This window comes from Astatotilapia calliptera, chromosome 7 (assembly GCF_900246225.1).
Source record: "Astatotilapia calliptera chromosome 7, fAstCal1.2, whole genome shotgun sequence".
In the NCBI taxonomy this organism is placed as follows: Eukaryota; Metazoa; Chordata; class Actinopteri; order Cichliformes; family Cichlidae; genus Astatotilapia; species Astatotilapia calliptera.
The window spans coordinates 34,212,034-34,235,119 of NC_039308.1; the positions used below are offsets into that span (position 1 = coordinate 34,212,034).

General features: G+C 40.3%; 1 protein-coding gene across 3 annotated transcripts; it reads left to right on the forward strand.

The window, feature by feature from the left end:
- Positions 1-1,921: 1,921 nt before the first annotated feature.
- sh3bp2 (SH3-domain binding protein 2) lies at positions 1,922-21,833 on the forward strand. Of its 3 annotated transcripts, none has more exons than XM_026174467.1 (13): positions 1,922-2,240; positions 15,569-15,708; positions 15,822-15,924; positions 16,799-16,916; positions 17,125-17,192; positions 17,638-17,723; positions 17,819-17,896; positions 18,001-18,673; positions 18,860-18,968; positions 19,541-19,596; positions 19,872-19,947; positions 20,298-20,357; positions 20,466-21,833. In XM_026174467.1, the coding sequence occupies exons 1-13, from the start codon at positions 2,137-2,139 to the stop codon at positions 20,592-20,594; spliced, it is 1,800 nt and encodes a 599-aa protein (XP_026030252.1). In that variant the 5' UTR covers positions 1,922-2,136; the 3' UTR covers positions 20,595-21,833. The 3 variants fall into 3 exon arrangements, with proteins under 3 accessions (XP_026030252.1, XP_026030254.1, XP_026030253.1); XM_026174469.1 differs by having other exon boundaries at positions 18,863-18,968; XM_026174468.1 differs by lacking the exon at positions 1,922-2,240 and adding an exon at positions 14,299-14,329.
- The last annotated feature ends 1,253 nt before the right edge of the window (positions 21,834-23,086 follow it).

A 23,086-nucleotide genomic window follows, 5' to 3' on the forward strand; every position in this document is an offset into this window, starting at 1 on the left:
TACCTGTGTAAAATAAAGAAATAGTTCTGGTAGCTTGTTGCCCAGTCTAAGAGACCCTGTGCACGAGAAAATGCTAACTTCCTGGTTTGAGACCGGATGTGGGGTTGTACATTTCCGGTAGCTTTACTTTGCGGTCAATCGCTACTGCGAACATATACTCCAAAATCATGTCCAAAACTCGAAAACTGAAAGATCGCTTTAAGTTACAAAGAGCAGAAAGTGGGAACACTCGCCACTGTTGTGTCATAAAAAATCTAATGATCAATTTTGACGTCTAAAGAGTTTAGATCGATCAGTTGTTTACATCACTCAACACAAGCAGAACTGCATCACTGCAGCAGAAGACACATCGTCCACATTCAGAAGCACATCTCTGTATAGTGACTGGTCTTATGATTTAAACAGGCAAATGTTCAGCATTCAAACTACAGGTGAAGAATAGTCAAACCAGATGTTTCCCCCATTATGTCGAGATCAGCTAGTCAAGTACACACCTACACAGCATGTTAACAAACCGTGAAAAAAGCCACACAAAAAATGAATGATTGCTGATAAGGGTTTCTATACATTAGTATGTACGAAGGGTATGTTGTGACTTACCTTAAAAATTACAGCGGTCCTTTGCTATAACGTGGTTCACCTTTCACCTCGCTGTTTCACGGATTTTTTAGTGCAAGTTTGCATGCTTATTTTTTTTTTACGTCACATTGTGTCCTGCGTCCTGATCGCTGCAGACGATCTCCTCCGTGACGTCTCTCCTGTACAGTACAGAATCGCTGCATCGATCGCTAGCAGTGTGACTCTGAAGTGCAGTACTGTATGTCCACGAAATGTTTTGCTTCGTCAAAAAATAAAATTGGCTACTTGATTTCACCTATCGCTGGTTATTTCTAGAACATAACACCTGCGATAAACGAGGGACAGCTGAGAAATATAACATTTGAATCTCTTTTCTCTTTTTCTCTGAGGCGCGGGGGAAAAATATCGACAAGTCGATGAACATCATTTACAGACATATTGGGTAAATGCCCAAGACATCTATAGAAATGCAAATCGCCGCTTGATTCATTCATTTGCTTAACTTGTTTTGGAGCGTAAACAGGGTGCGAATAGGACACCGGAAACAAAGCTCCCCACATGAGTTTCCGCATTGGAAGTAGCATATGCTAACGTGCACACAGTCAATTCACAGAGAATAACCTTTTTGTTGTTGTTGACCCGTATTTTTAAAGATCAAAATTTATGCCCTCCTTCACTTTTTAAAAAAACGTCTATTAGACTGGATTCCAGTCTCTGTCGGCCCAATATTAGTCCCCTGGGTCTTATGTTTGCCACAGCTATTCTACATCATTAAAACTGAGTTGAAAGACATTATCAGTGACAAATTTATGCACTGCAACACTCATAGAACACTCGTTCTTCAAGCTTTCTGCCTAAGCTTATCTGTTTTATTTAGGCCTTCTTAGTCTTTTATAAAGTGCCCACAGGTCGGTTTTAAGAGTCAAAAGGAAGTTAGGGTCTCTTAGAATTACTACACACTAGAAAGTATCACCTGTAACCTCACAGAGGAACGGCTCTGTTTCAGTGTGTGTTTTCAGATGCATTTGTGTGTCTGCGTCCATGTGCTTGACCTCTGAATTGTTCCAGTCCTGTGCGACGGAAAGTCCCCAGGCTTCTTTCACAGGAGCTGGGTGTCCAAGTGTGTGAGCTATGTGTTTGCAGAAGTGTGGGCTACAAGCGGCAGCCTATCGCATGCTGTCTTTGAGGAAGCAGGAAGGAACATGCTGAAAGCAGTCAGCCAATGAAGTGCCAGAGCTAAAGGAGGAGCCCCCCTCAGGAAACGCTTGGTGGAGTATCAGGGGTTCAGATCATCAACAGACTTCCTAATCGACACAGCTGATTGTTCTCTCTGCTCATCTATCCATTTCTTTCATTATTTTTTGTTTTTTCTTTCTTCGTTAACACCTTTCTCCAGTTCCATTCATCTGCATTCTGTTTTCATGCTTCCACCCATAACAACTCTTATGATTTTGAATCTGACTCGATTCTTTCTACTTTGAGTCCATTCAACCGTATATCCGTCTCTCCACGTGGGTTGAAAATTATGGTGGTATATTATCCTGTACTGCCGCTGTCATGTCCGCCGACATGTCTGCTCCTTCGGTAAAGAAGAAGAAGTCGTTTGCACGGAGCTCCAAACCAAGCACCAGGATGTGTATTCGGGAACAAAGGGACATCATGTAAGTTCAGACATTATCCTCACTGCTGGGTCTGACACAGCTTTTCTGGTATCTTTATTTTTTCACTGAACACGTCCTCACCAGCCTGAGTTTGGTGATCAGCTCTGAGACTCGTTTGAGGTAGTGACTATCTCATTAGTTGGTTTTTGTGTTTATCAAGTGGCAGATATCTGGTATTTAGTGGTTCTTTTGAATGATCTTGAGTATCATCGGTGGTCTCAGGTGTGCAAAACCACGCAAGTAAGAGTGAGGTTTGTACCATCTTTACTGGCTGCTGGTTGTCACAATAATCTAACTAATGGAATTTGAACTTGCGTTCTCTGCTGTCTGAAATGTGTAAACAGCAAATTTAAGATTTCCTAAGTGAAGTGCAACATTTCAGACTAAAGTACTGAGAAAAGTTAAAATCTTGTTTAGAAGTCGGAAAGTCAAAAGCGAACATCTACATTTTTCACACTGCATTTGAAACAGATGAATTTTACAACTTTTCAATAAAACGGACATTAACTTGGCTTATTTCGAGCGATATTTATGAGGGAGTGAAAGTAGTACATATTGCACTTTTAGCACTCCTTGTCCCCGTGCAGTCAAAAAAAAAAAACCAGCATGGCAAGAGTATCAAGTAAATACTGGACAAACAAGATGTTTTAATTAATAAATAAAACAATCAGGAATAAAAAAAATTAGCACTGATGTAATATTTTTTCCAGTAAAGCAAAAAGAAAAGATGTGAGAGAGCGTATGTTTGCACTCAGGAGCAGTGAGACTAGATATGATGTAACCAAGTTACAAAATACCATGACAGTACACGGCACATTAGGTCATGTCTTATTTTAGAACGCGCTGAGCTTTAGTAGGTATATTTCACAAGGTGAATGACAGACTTTACCCACTGAAGCTGTGGATACGTGTCCAGGATGTAAACAGCAAGAAAAAAAAAACACTTCCAAGTTCCAAAAAACTGAGTCACATTTTTGACAGATAGATGCTAATTCAAGATGAAAGGTCCACAGTGAGTGGCATTATTTGAAGAGTGATATATTAATGTATGAAAGCATTTTACCTGCTTCTCTGTTAGTAAGTTTTGTAAGGAGATTGGGGAGAGCAAGTTCTTCATTTTCATAATTTCACTTCTTGGAGACCTGAGCAGTTATTTTTGCATCTGAGATGTCTAGAGGTTGAACATTGCAAAACAAGCAAAAAATGCAGTCATCTGTTTTTGGTTTTTTAAAATTCACAAAACCTCAAAAACACATGTTTTTTGATGCACCTGGTTATGGCAATAGTGAGACAGGTGTGTCACTCTCAACTTAGCATTTTTAACATGCAACCTGGGTGCATTTTTCTCAAAAGGGAGGTTTCTCCTGAGGCTAGCTGAGTAGTTTTTTTTGTGAAAGTAACCATCCTGACTAAAACTACAACCTCAGGACACGGACATCTGCGCCCACCATATCTCCAGCCTTCTAACACGAGCTTCACAGGAAATGAAACTGTTCTCGCTCTGCGGCCGCCATAGCTGTGGCTCCAACGCCAAAGGAAACTTTATTCGTAACAGGGGGGACATAGGAACATTTGACAAACCAACATTATCGTAAAACTATAAGAAACAAAAAGCAGTTCAGTACCCCACAGCTGAAGTTAACTACAATGTACACAAGTACACAACGTTTCCAAAACACATGTTCTCATTCAGGACAGACAGAAAGCATCTGTGAGACCAACAGAAATGATTTTGAAGGGAACGTGTTTTAATATAAGGTTACCAGCAGAGCTTGATTTGGTTTCCAAACACAGGTGGGGGTGCAAAAAAACAAAAAAATAATCTGTGCTATAATAAGTATAACTTGCTTCAGTGCTCTATCGGGATTAGGAATTCAAGATTTGCGACTCTTTGTCGACATTATGCAAGCATAATGACATTAAGACAAAACTTCCTCTTAAATAACTTAACTTAAATAACCAATAAATATCCTAACATAATTAGAAATCCAAGATGCAATATATATTATTAATGTATTAAGATAAGATAAGATAAGATAAGATAACCTTTATTAGTCCCACACGTGGGAAATTTGTTTTGTCACAGCAGGAAGTGGACAGTGCAAAAGTTATGAGGCAAAAATTAGAATACAATAAGAATAAATACAGTACACAACTGTACAGAATAGAATAAAATAAAATACTATATACAGTAGAATAAAATAAAATAAATATACAATAAGATAAAAATAGAATACAAATACAAATACTATATACAACTGAGTAAAAATACAACGATGACAGAAAGGATTATTGCATGTATGAGAGGCACTCATTCAAAAGGAGAGATCGATATTAAACCTTTTGTTCGCAAAGGTTAAAACTTCACCAAAATTCCAGTATAAGATGATTAAGAATTATTATGAACTGTGAATTATCCCATATGGAAAAGAAATAGTAAAAACATATATGATTTACTCATGAAAGTGGCCACTTTCTCATTACTTTCATATATTTTTTTATTAAGTATACAAAACATACAAGTTTCATTATATAATTTTTCAAGGGATCTTATATCTGTTTTCACTCTTGTATGCTTTTCATACAAGTTTCATACAAGACAGATACAAACTTTATAAGATTTATATATATCTTTTCCATATGGGATGCAAAGCTACTTTAATAGAGTCCAAGAGTATGAAAACAGAGCTAGAAATGGTGGTATCGTTATCATAAAATTTAGTATATAACAAAAATACAACATAGACAGTTGGGAATACTTTGTCGAGAGAGGACTGATTTACATAACATTATGCAGGAGCAATCAGTAACAGGGCTGAGCTACTGTAAAAGTTCTCAGTCATAACAAACACAAGTCATCAGTTATAAATCACACCTAGTGTGTTTGTGAGACTGTAAACTGTAAGAGAATGCATAAGAGATGAAGAGAAACAGGAGGGTGCAGACACACAGAGGTGAGGCTGAAAGCACGTAGGTGTGAGGCTTTAAAATGAAACTTTCATGCCAACTTTCTTCAAAAACCAAAGTCAAAGCAGGAATGTTGTTGTTGCACACTGAGGGGACAGAGGAAGAACGAAGCATGCAAAGTGTAATGTAAGTACTTGTATTTCCTGAGTATTTGCATCCAAAAAATAGCCTGAATTCGTTACAAAAACTGGGCTAGCTGTAATCTATTGCTTTCACCTCTAAAAACAGGCGATCGATACTTTGCCAATGGCCCATGTTTGCTTTTAAAAAAGAATTTTATACGGTAAATTAAACCAAGTCTGTTAGCTTTGGTGATTTGATTCCTCAGAGAAAAATCCACTTTATTTGTCAGTGGAGATAAGCTTCCATGACGGTCATCAGCTGCGACCTCGGTATTTCCTCAGCAAGGTTTGCGTTAGAAAGAGAGAGAACGAGGAGACATTTACGGGAAATGAGTTCTCATTTTTCGACCCCTGCGTTGTGGGGGGAGGGTGGGCATGCAGTCAGACGGCAGAATCTCAATCCTATCTCTCTTCCTTCCTTTCATCCGGTGTACCTTTCTCTTCACCGCTTTTTCTCTTTCTTGCTAAATTACAGTTTGTAATTTGTTACAAACGGCTACTGTAGGATTTTTACACTTTGAATCTTTCCAACTGAAGACTTAGACTGTGTGTTTGTGTGCATCAGTCAGAGAGGAATCCTTCCTGCAGCCGTTACAGAAGTGTGACGATGGTGTAGTTCCTGTTGAGTGGCACTGCCATATTTGGACACAGGAAGGAGTGATGCAGGTAGAGAAAGAGGACCTGCTTTTTACTATTTCAGCTTTCTATGAGCCCATCGCTGCAGGTGTGTGTGTGGAGAGCAAAAGACTTGTTTCTGTTTCTCTTCTGCTTTTCCAATTTTCCGTGTTAATAAAAAACCAAACAGTCCTACACACCGGTGGTCACTTGTTCTCTGAATTCATTTTACATTAAAAACCGAGGAGATGATACTGGAAAGGCCAGACATTTCCACAAGCTACAGTGCCAAAATTATACACAAAGTATTGCTTTTTGAAAGCTAAAGCTGTTCTAATTCTCAAACATATAAATCCAACTAGTTTTAATGTTTAACCTGCAGGTACAGGTCTCACACTATAGAGCACTGTAGAGTTTTTTTTTAGCAACTTCTTGACAGTGGTTGTGCAGCAACTCCATCGAATGCTCTTGCTGTTGGTGTTCGATTGAAAGCAGTTGTGCCAACCACTTTTGATCACAAGGTGATTGCACAGATCATCAACCGGCAACCTGTCTCCAAATGATCGTTTTTTCACTGACTGCACTGAAAACACTCATCTGCCAAGCGTCTCTTTGCAGTAGAGTAGGACTAGACTCTATTGGCTGCCAGCTGGTTGTATTCTGGTTCTGGTCTTGCAGTTAAATTGCCATTCTGCAGCAACAAGGTCACTATTTTTGGAGGAATTTCTGAATATCTGTTTAAAATCCTGGACTCTGAATGTAGTTAGTTAATTTGAATTTCTGTGTATGGAGATATGCAACAAATATGCGCTTTTCTCCAATTCATGAGTATTAATTGTTATGTTGTCACAAGCAGACTGTATGTAGTTGCTAACTTGACCCCCATTCACTTCTAAACTGATAGCTGACTCAGTCTTATTGCTGTTTTATTACCATGTTGAGACAACAAAGTCACTTTGTGTGGGGCTGGTTGAAGACCCAGCCCATCTCTTTAAATCAACCATTTCAAAATATCATTGCACACTTTTGCAATAATTTTGACTGTACCCAATCTACAGCAGCTCTTTCCCCTGTTAACACTAGTAGACATATCAGCTGAACAGCTAAAGATCTTAATGACTGGTTCTTTAATCCATTTTTAACTTCTTTCAACTGTACATACATTGGCTAACTTAATGATTGTAGTTTTTTTCTTAATATAAAAGCTTTAAAAAAAAAAGAAAAAAGAAAAAGGCACCTAGAATCGGTGGTTGCTCAGCATCTGGGCCATAAACCTGATGAAAGATCACACATGTCAAAAAGAAGAAACCCATGTTTTATTGAAGTTACAGATATATCCAGATTAAGGCTGGTTAGGGCTATTTCCTGGAAGTAACACATGATGGTGTTTATAAAAAGTATTCTCAACTCTAAGAAGGTATCCGTGGGAAAAAGCAGCAAGCAAATTTATAAGATCTGTGCCGTTAACACTTTAGCTGTGTTAATCATTATCACCTGGACAGCTTCACAGAAGTGAGTAAAAGAACACTGATGACTTGAGGTAAACCCAAAGTTTCTATTCATGTGTTCACACCTGCAAAAAGTGAAGCTGAACTAATGGAGGAACCATTGTGGTCGGTCATAGGGGAGGTGCAGTTCGCTGCAGACATCAAACACAGCACAATGACACCGTTTCCTGGATGGGACAATCTGCATTGGCTGCAGCTGTGTCAGCGGTTACCTGTGACCTTTGAGTCAGCCTGAGGTTGTGAGCAGTGAGGGTCTTCGTTATCTGGTCTAAGCACGAAGCACGCACTTTGCGTGGACATTGGTTAGCGGCGTGCTTTTTTTGTTGTAGACACCTGACAGCTGCCGAGATCTGTGACACGTAGACAGTGATGGACTTGTGTATGCATCTGTGCACATCTTAGTTTGATCTGTGGTCTGTGAATAAAATGATAGCTCACAACAAAAGAACGCAACAGGAAAAACCACACAAGCCTCTCCTCTAGTTGATTTTTGGTTTTTATAGCAGTTGTGTGTGCAGCTCACAAATCCAACTCCTATATTGCTATAAATTGGGGGATTTAGCTGCATTCTTTCCAAAGACCAGCAGGGGGTGACTCCTCTGGTTGTGTAAACAATTGTGGTTGTATAGAAGTCTATGAGAGAACGACAATTTTTCTCATCTGATCTATGACTGTCAACTCCTGATAGGTTTACGGCTTCTGTAGAGAATTAAATTTCTAATGTATTACTATATCATGCGGCATTTTGAAATATGGTCACCATTACAGTCAAACAGATAATAAACAGGATATAATTACTCATATGATACTGATATGTTGCTACTATCTGCATGTGCAGTGTATCTAGGAATGGCTTTTTTTGATATCTTTATATAACAAGCCTTGCAACACATCAGAAATGTGATTATGATTTTCAATCAAGTTAAACTACTGATTAAAGTCCCACAAGATTAACATTGCGCATTACATTCGTGGAACTTAGAGGTGTTTCTGTAATGGCTAGGGTCCAGTGTACAAAAACATACAGAAACCCAATGAAAACATTAGAGAGGGGAAGTATTCCTTCTCAGGTTTAATTTAAGGCTTTTCACATCCATGCTGGTGGATGAACGAGGCTTTTCAATCATGGAGTACTTTTGGCAGTAAAGGTTTTCTTCCCCTGAGCTGTGCCTTAAAGGTCCCATAATATGAGGATAAGTTAGGTTGAGCACAGAAAGCTTCTTCAATAAAAAGATCATGTTAAAGTCTCTGCATTTGTTTTAATTTATATTGTATCACTATAAGTTACAACTTTAACCCATTTAATTTGAAATCTAATGTCATCCAGTGGAACATACTGTGCTGTATTCTGTTAATTAGAAAGAGTTTGCTTGTATTCCTTTGCAACAGCACTGTTCTATGAGCTCACACAAACAGTTCCTAGGACTTGAATCATCGGGGGATTTCCATTCGAAAACTGAACTAGTTTCAATTTCAATTTGAAAATGAACAGTCAGCCTGCTAACATGAGTCCACACATTACACCATGCAGCCTATAGTGTCTTCATGCCCTCTTCTGAGTTTCTTCAGCTTGCTGGAGAGCGTATCTGAGATGAGGACACGTTGTGTACGACTTGAATCGTTGGCCCGGCATTTCGTTGTCTTTGTCTTTTTCCTGCAGTAGTTTTTTCACAGTCATCTTCTCGGGAAGACAAATTTAGATGCTACGCGATGTCTGCTGATTTCTACTCTTGATTAATTTGCAGGCATTGAACTAAACTTTAACTTCCATCTCAGGTGAAGAGCAAATAGGCACTGGCACACAGTTTAAATGTGGAAGATAATTTTAAACTACCGCTCGGGGCAGACATTGTGTTTGTGTCCAGAGAGGAAATGTGTTTGAATGTGTCTGGTATGTGGGCTGTGAGTCTCTTCCTGAGAAACAGCAGTTCTCTGATTAGCATCTCTTCAGGAACTTTTAAAAAGCAGTAGCTGAGGTGAGCGGGTTTGAAGCTAAATCACACTGCCTTTTTTTTTGTTCTTTCAGGATGAACCCACGGCAAGCCCGATTGTATTTGGCAGAAGTTTTGGTTTTTTTTATGGGGTTTTTTCTGGTCACCGAATTTTGGTCATTAAATAAGTCATGCAAGAACCACATGATGGGAGAAGCAAATGTGATATCAGCATCCAGAAAGCCTGTCAGCGTGCTGATGGGGAAACTTTGTGTTTCATTGTTTTACTTGTTAGGAAGTGATCTAATGCGACACTACTAGGGGAAATTCTTTTTTATTTATTTGGACAGGATTTCCTTTCCATGCCGTCTCTGCTCTGCTATATTTAAAGAATGTCTTCATTTGGATGATATTAAATATGATTTTTGAGAGCAAAGTTGAATTATTAGGCTAAGTTGAAGCAACCAAGTCAAGATGTGCTGATGTGGGCCACATTTGGGCCAAATATTCAGTGCTACCTGTGGGATTGTTTGGCTAACTGTGTGCAAACTATGCTACAGTGATGATTGAGTAACTTAGGTAACTTAAGTTTAGGTATCATACGAGGCTTATGGATGTTTGGATGCATGTATGTTTTGGTTTCTTTTTTAAATACAGTTTGACGGCCATGCAGATTATGAGAGTTGAACAAAAGACACAACAAAACATGAGTTCAAGGAGAGAACTGCAGAAGAAACCAGTGGGGGTTTGGAGGGTTCGCTAATTCCCACAAATTCCCACTACTACTTTTGACTCTGATCTTTCTCCAGTGGAAAAAGAATTAACACATTTCCCAGAAAACATAAAGGTGTTGAGTACGCAGTCACATTGCCATCGTGCTGTTTCTGTCGTGAAGATGAGGACTTCATGAAATCCGTATCGGATGATAAGCGGCAGCTGACCTCACTCGGGCTGAGATGAGATGAAGTGCAGAATGTCTGGCGTGCCTGTTTGTTTGTGTCTGTGCTGAGGTCTGTATCAGATAGTTATCAGTAAACATGACATGGGCCCAGGCGAAAAACGAACCACGAGATAGCTTTGGTATGTCCTTTTGAAGTCCCCCACACACACACAGATATGAAGGAGGGCAGACTGAGGTCATAAACAGGCTGAAGTTTCACCCTGTGATGTGTTTGAGGCCTGCATGTGTTATCAGCTAACAGGTTTAACTCCTTCCATCTGTCCATGCAAATACATTTTGTTCTAGTTCTCAAAGTAGGCTACTTTGGTTGAATTATGACCAGGGTGTGGTGATGTGGAGCGGATCTGCCAGAGCGGGGGAGCTGCTGCAAGTCCTGGCAGACTTTGCCCTAACCACAGCTTCTTCAGTCTAAACTGTTGCAATATTTCTATTCCTCATCTTCATTATCAAGCAATATTGTTTAATTATGTTCGATCATATTCTCACCATTCAGAATATTCAGAGCAGAATAAATACATTTCCTCTAAATCTCTTTGGTATATAAGAGACTGAGGCTGATTTTAAATGATTCAGTTACCTGGTCACTAAAACATCTAACAGAGGAGGAGCTCTTATGCACACCCTAAATGGTGCTACAGATTAGAGCAAATAGTTCACTACATGAGCTGGCATGCTAATCGCTAGCATGTGTGACATATGTAAACATGCTAGCTGTGGTTAGTTGATTCTGACACGACCTACTTCTGTTTTTGTGCTCGCTATTTTGAGTGCAGTCAAACTAACAAGTGTAAGTGCATACAATATCCTATGATAAACCATGCTGTTGTGTTAGTGTTACCCAACACTTGCTAGTTGGCTAACAGCAGGTTAGCCAACTATCAAACAGTATGCTTGAATCAACAGTATGCTTCAAACAATGTCTTGGAAACCACATTGTCATTGGTTGAGTCAAAGGGGCCCAGAATCAGAATCAGAAACTTTATTGTCATTGTCATGAGAACAACGAAATTAAGAATGGTCCCCGATCATTGCATCATCCCTAGCAATATCAAAATATAAATAAAACAATAAAATTCAATAAATAAAATAGAATACTTAAAATACTAATAAGATATAACAGTAAAACATTCACATACATTCCCACACACATGCTTCAGACCGTGCATAGATTAACACAAGAGTGGCGTGATGGACATTTTTTTGTAGTATTCAGATGTGTTATTGCAGTTGGATAACAGCTGTGTTTGAGTCTATTAGTCCTTGCTCTGATTGCCCTGTACCGTCTGCCTGAGGGCAACAGTTCGAACAGGGAGTGGCCAGGATGTGAGGTGTCTTTTATGATGTTTTGGGCCTTTTTAAAACAGTGGGCGTTGTGTAGAACTTCCAGTGTGGGGAGAGGGCAGCCAGTGATCTTTTGGGCGGTGTTAATGATCCCTTGGAGTGCTTTCCTCTGAGCCCCTGTGCAGCTAGTGTACCAGATGCATATGCAGTAAGTTAGAACACTCTCAATGGTGGCTCTGTAGAAGGACACCAGCAGTCTCTGTGTGATGTTATTCCTCCTGAGAATTCTCAGGAAGTACAGTCTCTGTTGGGCCTTTTTCAGCAGCTCGGAGGTGTTCACACTCCAGGAAAGGTTCTCCTCTATATTGACTCCCAGGAAGCGGAAGCTTGCCACCCTTTCTACACAGTCCCCATTTATGAATAGTGGTTGGATCTCTGCCTTTTTCCTTCTGAAGTCTATTATGAGTTCTTTGGTTTTTGAAGTGTTGAGGAGGAGGTTATTGGCCTTACACCATGACGTCAGCTGCTCCACCTCGTCTCTGTACGTAGACTCGTCTCCCTTGGAAATGAGCCCCACCACTGTGGTGTCATCTGCAAATTTCACAAAGATGTTGCTGTGGTGGCGAGGAGTGCAGTCGTGTGTGTAGAGAGAGTAGAGCAGTGGACTGAGCACACAGCCCTGGGGTGAGCCAGTGCTGAGACTCAGGGCTGAGGATGTGTGATGGCCAACTCTGACTCTCTGTCTACGGCCCGAGAGGAAGCTATTGATCCACATGCAGGTGCTGTATGGAAGCCCCAGGTCTTGTAGCTTGGCCACCAGTTTGTGTGGAAGGATGGTGTTAAAAGCTGAGCAGTAATCCACGAAGAGCATCCGCACATAGCTACCATGCTCTTCCAGGTGAGTTAATGCAGCATGGAGTGCTGTGGCTACAGCGTCTTCCGTGGATCGGTTTGCTCTGTAGGCAAACTGGTGTGGATCCAGGCTGCGGGGCAGGGCTGCTGTGATGTGTCTGCGGACCAGCTTCTCAAAGCATTTCATTACCACTGGGGTGAGTGCCACCGGTCTGTAGTCATTCAGGCCGGTGATGTGGGGCTTCTTAGGCAAGGGGACTATGGTGGAGGACTTCAGGCAGAGTGGGACAGTCGCCTGTGCGAGGGATTTGTTGAAAATCCTGGTGAAGATCCCAGCCAGCTGTCCTGCACAATCCCTCAATATTCGACCTGGCACACCATCAGGACCCGCCGCCTTCCTCGGGTTAACAGCCTGCAGCATGCGCCTCACCTCGTGCTCTTCCAGGGTGAGGGTGGTGCTGCTATGGGTGGCGTGTTGCTGCTGTGGCTCCAATACCTCCGGTACCCTGGTCTCAAAGCGGGCAAAGAAGATATTCAGCTCCTCTGCCAGCTCCAGGTCACCGTCCGCAGCTCCGAGATTGATCTTATAGTTGGTTAGGTGCTGGATGCCTTGCCACACCTGCCGGCTGGTATTACTCTTCAAGTGGTCCTCGATCCTCCTCCTATAGTCCCCCTTTGCCTCTCTGATGCCTCTCTTCAGGTTGGATCGGGCTGTGGTGTAGTAATCCCTGTTGCCAGACCTGAACGCAATGTTCCTCTCCTTCAGCAGCTGCCTGACCTCCCGGGTCATCCAGGGCTTTTGGTTGGGATAAGCCCGGATCCGTCTGACTGCTGTAACAGTGTCTATGCAGTGTTTTATATAGCAGAGGACACCGTCTGTGAACATTTCCAAGTCCTGATGTTCAAAGATATCCCAGTTAGCCCACGTTCCTGCAACAGTTTATTTTTTTCTAAAAACAGACCTTCAGAAATAAGCAGAGCTTTAAGTCGCTCTTTTTTTATTTTTTATCTCCTGCATGTAATTAAATTTTACTCTAAAGTGTGGGGTGTTTATCCTCATTCATTCATCATCGCCTCACCTAGTTTATTTGAAATACTCTGAAGTCTAAAGCATAACACAAAAACTGACTTTGGCATGAGTCATTTTCAAGGTGTCTTGTTTTTTTAAAGCAGCCCTGCCAGGATCTGCGCTTCAACATCAGTAAATGAATGCATGCCCATTTAATTCTCAAGGTCTTTTTATCTCAGGGAAAGGGGGTGGATTTTGGCACCAACTAAATCCTCCTAAATACTTCATTCCTTGACTTCTTTCCAACTCAGGCTAGCAGATGCTGGTGATAAACTGCAAGTTATACATAAACACTTTAGATCATGAAGTAATGTTTATTTTCACTACCCCCACCCCCCTGTCTCTTTCTATCACACCCACATTTTTATTTTTTTTTTCACATTACACCTTGAAGACTCAAAAAAGGACACAGGATGTTATGCATTTCCTGTGTGAACTAAATATGTGCCTTTGCCCATGCAAAAATTCAAGGTTCCTGTTACGTAGGTCCACCACCTTAGTCTGAGTGTCTTTATGAGTGAGACAGATAGATATCAGCAGAGGCCGTCAGAGAGAGCTGCAGCAAAAAGCAGAAAATAAGACAGACTTAAAAATTGGATGGCTAAATCGCCCTCAGTTTGGATTTGATGGGACAGTAAATGCCACAGAGGAAAGAAACAAAAGGTTTCTTGTTTCTATTATGGATATCCTGCCAGCTTTAGCTTCTACTATGTTAGCCTCCACAGTCAGCATACTGAGGAAGAACGCTGCCATTCAGATCTTCACCAAGAAGCTCAACAGGAGGTAGGCAACACCTGCATCAGGTGTAAGAGCAGGAATTTGCAGAAGAAAAGTTTTTGAAATTGACGAAAAGATGTTTCATTCTTTTAGTGATCTTTGTCCAGCTGTGGTGAGCTACCCAAGCCAGGCAGCATTTCCTGAGCAGCACAGTGGACACAGCATGGCTATAACTCTCCATCTGCTAGTCCACTGGCATGTGTCCCATTAGCAGTATAGAGTTTCATAGCACATGATATGTTATCTTAGTTAATCCTTCATTTCTGACAGTGTCACAATTTGTTTGTCTTTAGTTTGTGACTTTTGATTCACAACTAATGATTAGAGATTCCTATTCACACCAGACTAGTAGCCGAGCATTACTCATGTTACTATGGAATTTGACTGAGTAATAAATGTAATTTATTTTAGATTAACAGAAATGGAGTGAAATAGTCATTTTGTTTTACTCACTCCCTGTCATGACTGCTTATCGGGCAGTCATTAACTAACCGATTTTTAATTCTACAAAATAAATGCTGTTTTTTTTATTGATGATATAAATCATGAAATAATTAATATTTAATAGCTGTTGAGAAATGGTTCTGCTCAGGACTAGTTATTTGGTTTAGGTGTTTCCAGGACGGCTAATCTTTGGGCAAGATACTGAACCCCGAGTTTCCCCTGCTGCCTGCATAAATGTTGGAAAGCACTTAGGCTTGGATAAAAGCTCAGTATGAATGTGTGACTGTGTGAATGAGACTTGTAGTAGAAGCTGCTTTGAGTGCACAGCTGAGTAGAGAGGTGTTTTATGAGTACTAATCTGTTCATCACTTTATAATTCCACTTCTATGAGCGTTCACAGCCCAAAAACAGGCTTCGCCGTTGGATGTTTTGAGTGGCCGGTCTTAAGTCTGAGGTGGTCTTATCGCCATCTCTGCTCCAAATATGTTTCAGGGTATATGGGAGAACAAATAAGTCATGTTTTTGTTTTGTTACGAACTGCTGAGTGCCTTCTAGTTTTCTGTGTGAGAGCTGATGTAGCTCAGAACGTCCTCAAGCTAAAGGGGATAGGAAGCAGGTTTGCTAGCAGAGAGGATGTGGTCCTGCCTCTGTGCTGCCTCCTTGAAGCTACTTGGTTGTTGTTTGTTAGCTTATTTATGCTGGCGTTCATTTCCTTATTCATTTCTGCGATCTTGTGCGACTAGAGAGATTACAGTTTCACCTGACTGACAGAAAAATATTCTGTCCTTTGCTCTGCCGTAGAACCATGTCATCTCCAGAGATGTGCTGGCCGGTGCCAATGCGAGCCATTGGGGCTCAGAACCTCCTCACCATGCCAGGAGGGGTAGCCACTGCAGGATACCTCCACAAGAAGGGAGGCAGCCAATTCAGCCTAATGAAATGTGAGTTGAAAGGCAGACATGAAAGAGCAATATCCACTTACATTCTCATCACTGATACAGCACCTTTTACACCACCATGAAAACATTCTTAATACATATTGCTTGCCTTACAGGGCCACTGAGGTACATCATCATCCACAAGGGCTGCGTGTACTACTTTAAGAGCAGTACCTCTGCTGCACCACAGGGGGCGTTTTCTCTCAATGGCTACAACAGGTCAGTAGAAGACATTTTCCTACATAAATAAACATACTTGTGTGCTTATTCGGGGCTTTATTATTCTGGGTCTCAGCTCCAGCGACGCTCACATCCCACCTGTTTAATTTAAGCTTTATTACAGCATGACATCTATGTAAATGGTAATTGTAGATAATAAGGTTTAATGCAGGAAAAGGTTAAGTACTTGCTTTAAAAATGGGCCTTCAGTACCGAGTACACCTGAAGCTCCAGGAATGTTAGACCTGAGCTCAAGGGTATATAAAGGAGTGTTCTTAAAACTGAAAAGAGCAAATATATGTAGATAGCTGGCCAGGCTGCCATCAAGAGAGAGGGAGAGGGAGGGAGTGTTTACAGTAGGCAGCTGTCAGGGCACCTGAAAAAGTCCCCAGGAAGCAACACTTAGCAGATAACAGCTGCCTCACAAAAAGTGTGGCAAACATCCCCATCAAAACATCGCCGTATTTAGATTCCCTCATGTTTGCTGCTTTGTGACATTTGATTGATGAAGGGATGGTGAAGAAGCTCAGGATGTTTCTTCAGGGCTTCCCCACAGAGAGTGATTGCCATCTTGTTGCATTTCCTAGTCTATACAGTATGTGTGAATGGGGCTTTAAGGAGGGAAGAAGGTTGTCTGATCCCAGCCTCAATCAATGCCAGTGATTCAGCAATAATTCAGACTAAAATTATTTACAACAAACTCCTTGATCTCTTTCATACTTATGTATATTACATCCAAATAAGGTTGTATTATATCAATTACAGGGGGCTCATTAGCAGCACCCAGGTGTTCTTTGTTGCTGTTATTGCACATTTCCCATGACATCAAATAATGTGGAGCACTAATATATCTTACATTTGTCCTCTTCTTCAGAGTGATGAGAGCAGCAGAGGAGACAACATCGAGCAATGTTTTTCCTTTCAAGATCGTCCACTTCAGTAAGAAACACAGGACGTGGTTCTTCTCAGCAGCCAGTGAGGATGAGAGGAGGGTAAGAGTACAAAAATTTGACCTCCCTGCCAAGCGATTTATTGAGAACTTAGCATAACTTTAGAGCCTGAGAAGAATTTTTAGTCTTTGCCTTTGTCTCAACTATGGTATTATTTCAGTCTTTATGCTAAAATTGTTTGGGGTTTGTTTTAATTTAAATGCTGCAGTTTCACATTGTCACGTGTTGTATTTTGCTTGATGTCTTACAGAAATGGATGCGATACCTTCGGAAAGAAATAGACCACTATAACGACAGGAAAGAGTCCCACCTACCAAGGTAACCTCAGCGAACTCGGTCATATTTCACCACTCTATAAAAATATAGATTATACATGCATTGTTGTAAGAAAACTACAGACATGGGACAAATAAAGTACTTAGTGCTGTGAAAACCCAAGTACAGCCTTACTGCTTCCATAGGAATTAAGAGGTAATAGCAGCCAGGTGTGGTCAATTAAATGCACAGTTAGCCAATCATCAGCAAGTGTGACCACCTCTATAAAAGCTGAAAGAAAAAAAATAATGGAAAAACGTGTCTAAAAATAATTTTATACCATTTATGCTTCATTAGTCATCTACGTTTTTCAGTGGGACCTTTTCTACCTAATTTAGATTTTTCTTGCTCGCGTACTTTCATTGAAATCTCAGTGAGCCTGCAGTCAATAAAATCCATTTTTTGGCATATTATTTGTTAATTATGTCTCCATCTTTGTTTGTGACAGTGACTCAGATTCAGATGCAGACAGTTTCTATGGCACAATCGAGAGGCCGATGGATGTGAAACATCTTGTTGATACCACCGAAATTAGTAAGACAGCAATAATGAATATCCATGGATAAGATAAAAGCTTATATGGCATTTGTGCATTAATAAATTGTTGCACCTCTTCTTTCTATGTGAAGATTACAGTGATGACGATGATGATGACGATGAGGAGGACTATCTGAAGCCAGACAGTGAATGTTCGCCAACATCTTCAGGTGACCACCTCATATTCTTTCCCTGTACTTATGGCTCCTTAACACAAAGATCTTTACCTGAAACAGGAAGCAATACTGACTCTCTCTATTCATTACCTCGTCAGGTCGACCCACAGGTCCACCGCCCTCTTACCCTCCTCCACCTGTGCCAGTGACATTCCCCCACCATCAAGACTCCAGTCCAGGCCAAAAAAGCCTCCACCCTCCCATCCCATTACAACTGAAAGCCCCTACCTCTCCGCTCCACAGGAAACCTTCACCTTGTCCACCCTCTCCGTGCATAAAGAAGGAGTCTACCAAAGGCCCACCCCCACCTTTACCTTTTGCCCCTCACTTACAGAATCCTTTTCCTTCCACACCTCCACCTATTCCTCCCAATGCAAAGAAACCAGGCAGGTCAACCTCCGTGGGAGTAACAGCAAATGACAAAAGAGACTGGAGGCCTACGCCGTCTGTTTCAGTCCAGTCACCAGCTACTTTGCCCATCTGTGAAAAACTAGACAGGCTAATCCTAAATGGCCCCTGTCCCCCTCACTCTGGCGGGAGCCAGTCACTAGAGAACAGCTACCGCCGTAATAAGCCGAACATGCCGGTTCCACCATGCCCAAACACAAATGTATCTCTCAATCTAATGTCCTCCAGTCACCCTTCACACTCCCCGCTACCTAAACCTGGACTACTCAATAAGCCATCTATACCCAAACCTCCTTTACCTTTAGTAGGAGTCAAGCCATCAACGGCTCCACCCAGGCCCAAGTCGCCAGGAACACCGTTTCAGTAAGTCTGACTTAAACAGTGAAATTCAGGTTGATTTTTATGATCAAAAAATTAATTGAAAGGAAAACATCCACAATCATTCTAAAGCTGTCTTACTGACACTGTTTTGTTGGTTCCTGTATAAAATAGGTATGTAAAGACAACATAAAAGTTTCCCTGCATCACTAAGGCATGTTTTTTCACCAGAAGAACATCTCCAGAGGGCCAGAGCTTCCGTTCCATCAACGACGAAACTGCAGATTTCAGGAGGAAACGAGACTCGACCGCGTACGACTCTGACGAAGACTATGAGAATGTAAGAGAGACTGAAATGATGTGTCAGCTGATAAAAATGCTAAATTACTGTGGAAATACATGCTGCTTTAGATAACCGCTTGTATCATCATGACTGAGCCCAGGGAAATCCCTTTTGTTTTAAAAGTCATTTTATCTGGGCTGCATATTAGTCTTTATGAACTGCCTTCAAAATTCACTAAAGCAAACGAAAAAGAAACAAAAATCACAGCATCAGCTGATTCTGAGGTGCTCAGGTGGGAGGAAGTCATAATCCAATCATAATAATCTCATTTTCTGCTAAAACAACACTATTTTATGCCAATTTTTCAAATCATGAAGTTGAAGCAATTCAATTTTTATTAAACACTGAAACAAGATATTGAAATTTGAGCCATGCTTTGTTACAGGCAGTGCCAGGCCGACATGCTTATGATCTAAATTGTAGTATCTTTATGTGACCTGTGTAGTTATTATAACACACAATTTTGTTCTTTATGTTTCACTGCTGTATATCTGAGCAGAGATCTCAGCCTCGTGAGAGCCTAGTATCAGTAATGAATTGAGTTTAATCAGTTGTTTCTGTATCTGCAGGTCCAGCTGCCAGACTCTGTGTTCATTGATTCGAATGAAACCAGCTTCGTAGAAAAGTACGTATCTCACCTTTAGTTTTTACATTTAGCTGGAAGCTGAAACGGTTCTTCAGTAAACTAAGCAGTGCTGCTTTTTGTTTTTTCTGCCCTGTAGTGGCAAAACAGTGCATTTCTTTCTGCGTGTGTTTTTCTTTCTATGAGCCTCACTTCAGTTTTAACTGAACTACTACTACTTATTTAAGTGCTAAATTTAAAGTGACTTTTAACATGGGGCAGTTGCTTTATGTTTTCCTCTGATAACTCATAACCGGTGATCATTTTTCTGTTTGTAGGTTATTCAAAGAGAGTCCAACTCCTCCACAAGATGGACTGTACGCCATCAGAAAATCAGGAACCAAAACAACAAAGGTAAAAATAAATTTTAAAAAAATAGTTTCCAGTACAGCATAATGGAAATTTGTGTTACTGATAGATACTTAACATTAAGTAACGAAGCTCTGAAAGCTAATGATTATGATTGCCATATATGAAATATCTTTTGTCATTCTGGGCTGAAAAATCTATCTCGCTGCTGTAAAAGGTTTAATAATAATTGTAAACAGTAACAGTCAATATGATCTAATCAATAAATGTGTCCATTTTCTGAATACTTCATTTTTATTTTTTACAGTTTGTGGGTAGACAGTATTATTTTAATAATAGTAGAAGAGCTTCTGATATTTAGGCCTAAATAAAATCATTTTTGGTGTGTTATCCAGGTGCTGGTGGTGTGGGACATCAGTATAGGCAAAGCCAGAAACTACAGACTGTTTGAAGAGGTAAGAAACCTGCTGTTGTATTTTAGCTGTATGGTATAAGTGCCTATTATGTTTTGTAAGTAAGTTACAGGTCAGACTAATAAAGCTTCCTGTTGGGTGTTTTGGCAGGGTGACTGTATATTTCTGGAAGCTGATTTGACCTTCCCCAATCTGTCTACACTGATCGAACACTACCACTACCGACCTCTTCCTCACCACGGCTCACTGTGTCTCCAGAAGCCCTACACAAAGACGTGAGCACTTTCACAGGCGGCTTACTGAACTGTAACTGAAACCAGAGGACACCAAAGCAGCTGAAATCAGTGCAGAAGACTGTGCACTGGACTGCACCTTAAACATGGAGAAAACTATACAAACTAGACTCTCACCTTGACAAATCTACACTCAGTGAGATATTTCCATCATGGAAAACTTTCTAAAAAAAAATCTACCAAACTCTCTAAGGGATCAAGCATCTGTAAAAGGAAATCAGAAATCTGCTGCAAATTCCTGATGTTTCATGTAAAGTGAGCAATGGTTGTGATGTGTTTTGGCCACAAAGGGGCGCTGTGACACCAAATGCTAGCATTAAAAAACATTGATGTTTCTGCGTTGGCCTAGCAATGGTCTAACAAACTGCCTAGATTGTCCTCTCCCTCATGCCCTGTGACAGCTGGGATAGGCTCCAGCACTCCAGCGCATAGATAAAGGGAAATGGATGGATGGTTTACAAGTTTTGAAAATGATATAAAGTATAGCTTTAATATTGAGCTTAAATGGATGAGAGCAAGAAGAACTTTAATGATGCCAGCACAGAAGTTGAATAGTATTAAAAAAGTAATTCAGATAATTATTACATATAATTAATTAAGTTTAATTTTACAAATACATTCTTATGATTCTCAGTGACCATCTGTGCTCCTCATACCAACCAGAACACATCATCAGATATACATATTAGTATCGATCTCATAAGGATTAACATAATTTAATTTGTGAGACTAAAAACGATGATGATGGAAACAATTCTTCAGATTTAAATGATATTCAGTCGTTCTTAAAGTTGGTCCAAAAGTAAACATTCAGTTCCTTTAATGCTGATAACTTGATTGGTTTGAATAGATTTCTGACTACCTGGAGGTACTGAGGTGTAAACGTGGATACTGGGACAGGCTTGCTGTCCTTTATCTTCAAAAAGACTCCCATCTGTCCACTTTGTCCCAAATGTGTCGTTCCAACCAGATGCAGCTAACTGATGCTCAAATGTCAAAATCATAGCAAACTATCAGCTTCATCTTTGTGCCATTTGCAGGCAAACTTTTTCCTCTGGGTGCAACGTCCAAAACTAGTGGCTGCGATGTATGCTTATCCGTGAGAACTGAATTAACATTAGAAAAAGTAGAAATGTTTTCTTGTTTCTTCTTTCAGAAATGAAAAACGACATACGACACTGTCGATAAAAAAAAACTCATTTATTTACAAAAACAAACTGATGTAATTGACTTTTTTGTGTATTTGTGTGTTCTGTTTGTACAGCACTATAAAATGTTCCTTTATATTTATATGTAAATGTTATTATAATTTGTAAAAAAAAAAAGTGTATCTAAACTGTAAATATTCTGTTTTTTTTACTTAAATATATTATTAGAGATTATTATAAAAGAAAACTTGGAGTGTCTCGTTCATAACACACAGCAACAGTGGTTAGATCCTGAATACATCACTAGTAGTTTATCCAGCTGTTCTCAAATACACTCACTTGCTTTATTAACTGAACTGTCTGATTCTCCCATTCTATCACATGCCAAAGGTGCTCTACTGATCTGAGATCTGGTGACTGGGGAGGTCAACCTTATATACTGGAACACTCCCAGTACATCAGCAGTTTCTCATTTTCTCAAACCACTCAGCCATGTCACATTTAAAGTGATTTAAATCTCCTCTCTTCCCCATCCTGATGCTCGGTGTGAACTTCAGCAGGTTGTCTTCCATTGGCTTGTTGCCATGTAATTGGCTTGAATTTATCTGTTTAGATCATATAGTTGCTTCAGGAAGCATTCAGACCCCTTTGTTAAGACTTTATATCAACGGTGTGAAAGTCACTAGGTACAGTCCAATTTGATTGTTAGTCAGTATGAACCGTTGCCTAATAACCTTTAAAAAGACACTGCCAAATCGTCCCCGTTTGTTTCACTGTAAAGATGTTTAACTACATACAAATCCCTGAGATGTCTTAAGAAAGTGAAGTGCAGTTTCGACAATATGTCTCATGTCTCTATGTTATACTGAAATGTTTCGTTAATCTAAAGCAGTGGTTCCCAAAGTGTGGCCTGGGGGGCCCCTAGTGGACTACAAAAGTACTGCAGGTGGGCCTCAATAATAACAGCAATTCATTTATTTATATATAGAGAAAAAAGTGAATTAAAATGGTAACTGGGGTTGGTTAGTTTTTGATATTTGTCATTTGTCTGGCCTAAATTTACTGCTCTGTATTGAGGTTTTTGTCTCAGTGACAGGTGGGTCACACATTGGCCTTAACACTTTGCATATGACTGGGTAGCAACTGGATAACCAACAAACTGTGATTTTTATGGCTTTTAAATAAAGTTTTCAAGCACTCTTGACTTTGGGAAAGGATCTAAAGAAACCTGCCAGCACAGCTATTTGGGCTTACATTTGACAATATTGTAAAATTGACCAAAATAAATAAATAAATAGTTTTTCTGGACAGTTTTTACATTCTCCAAAGC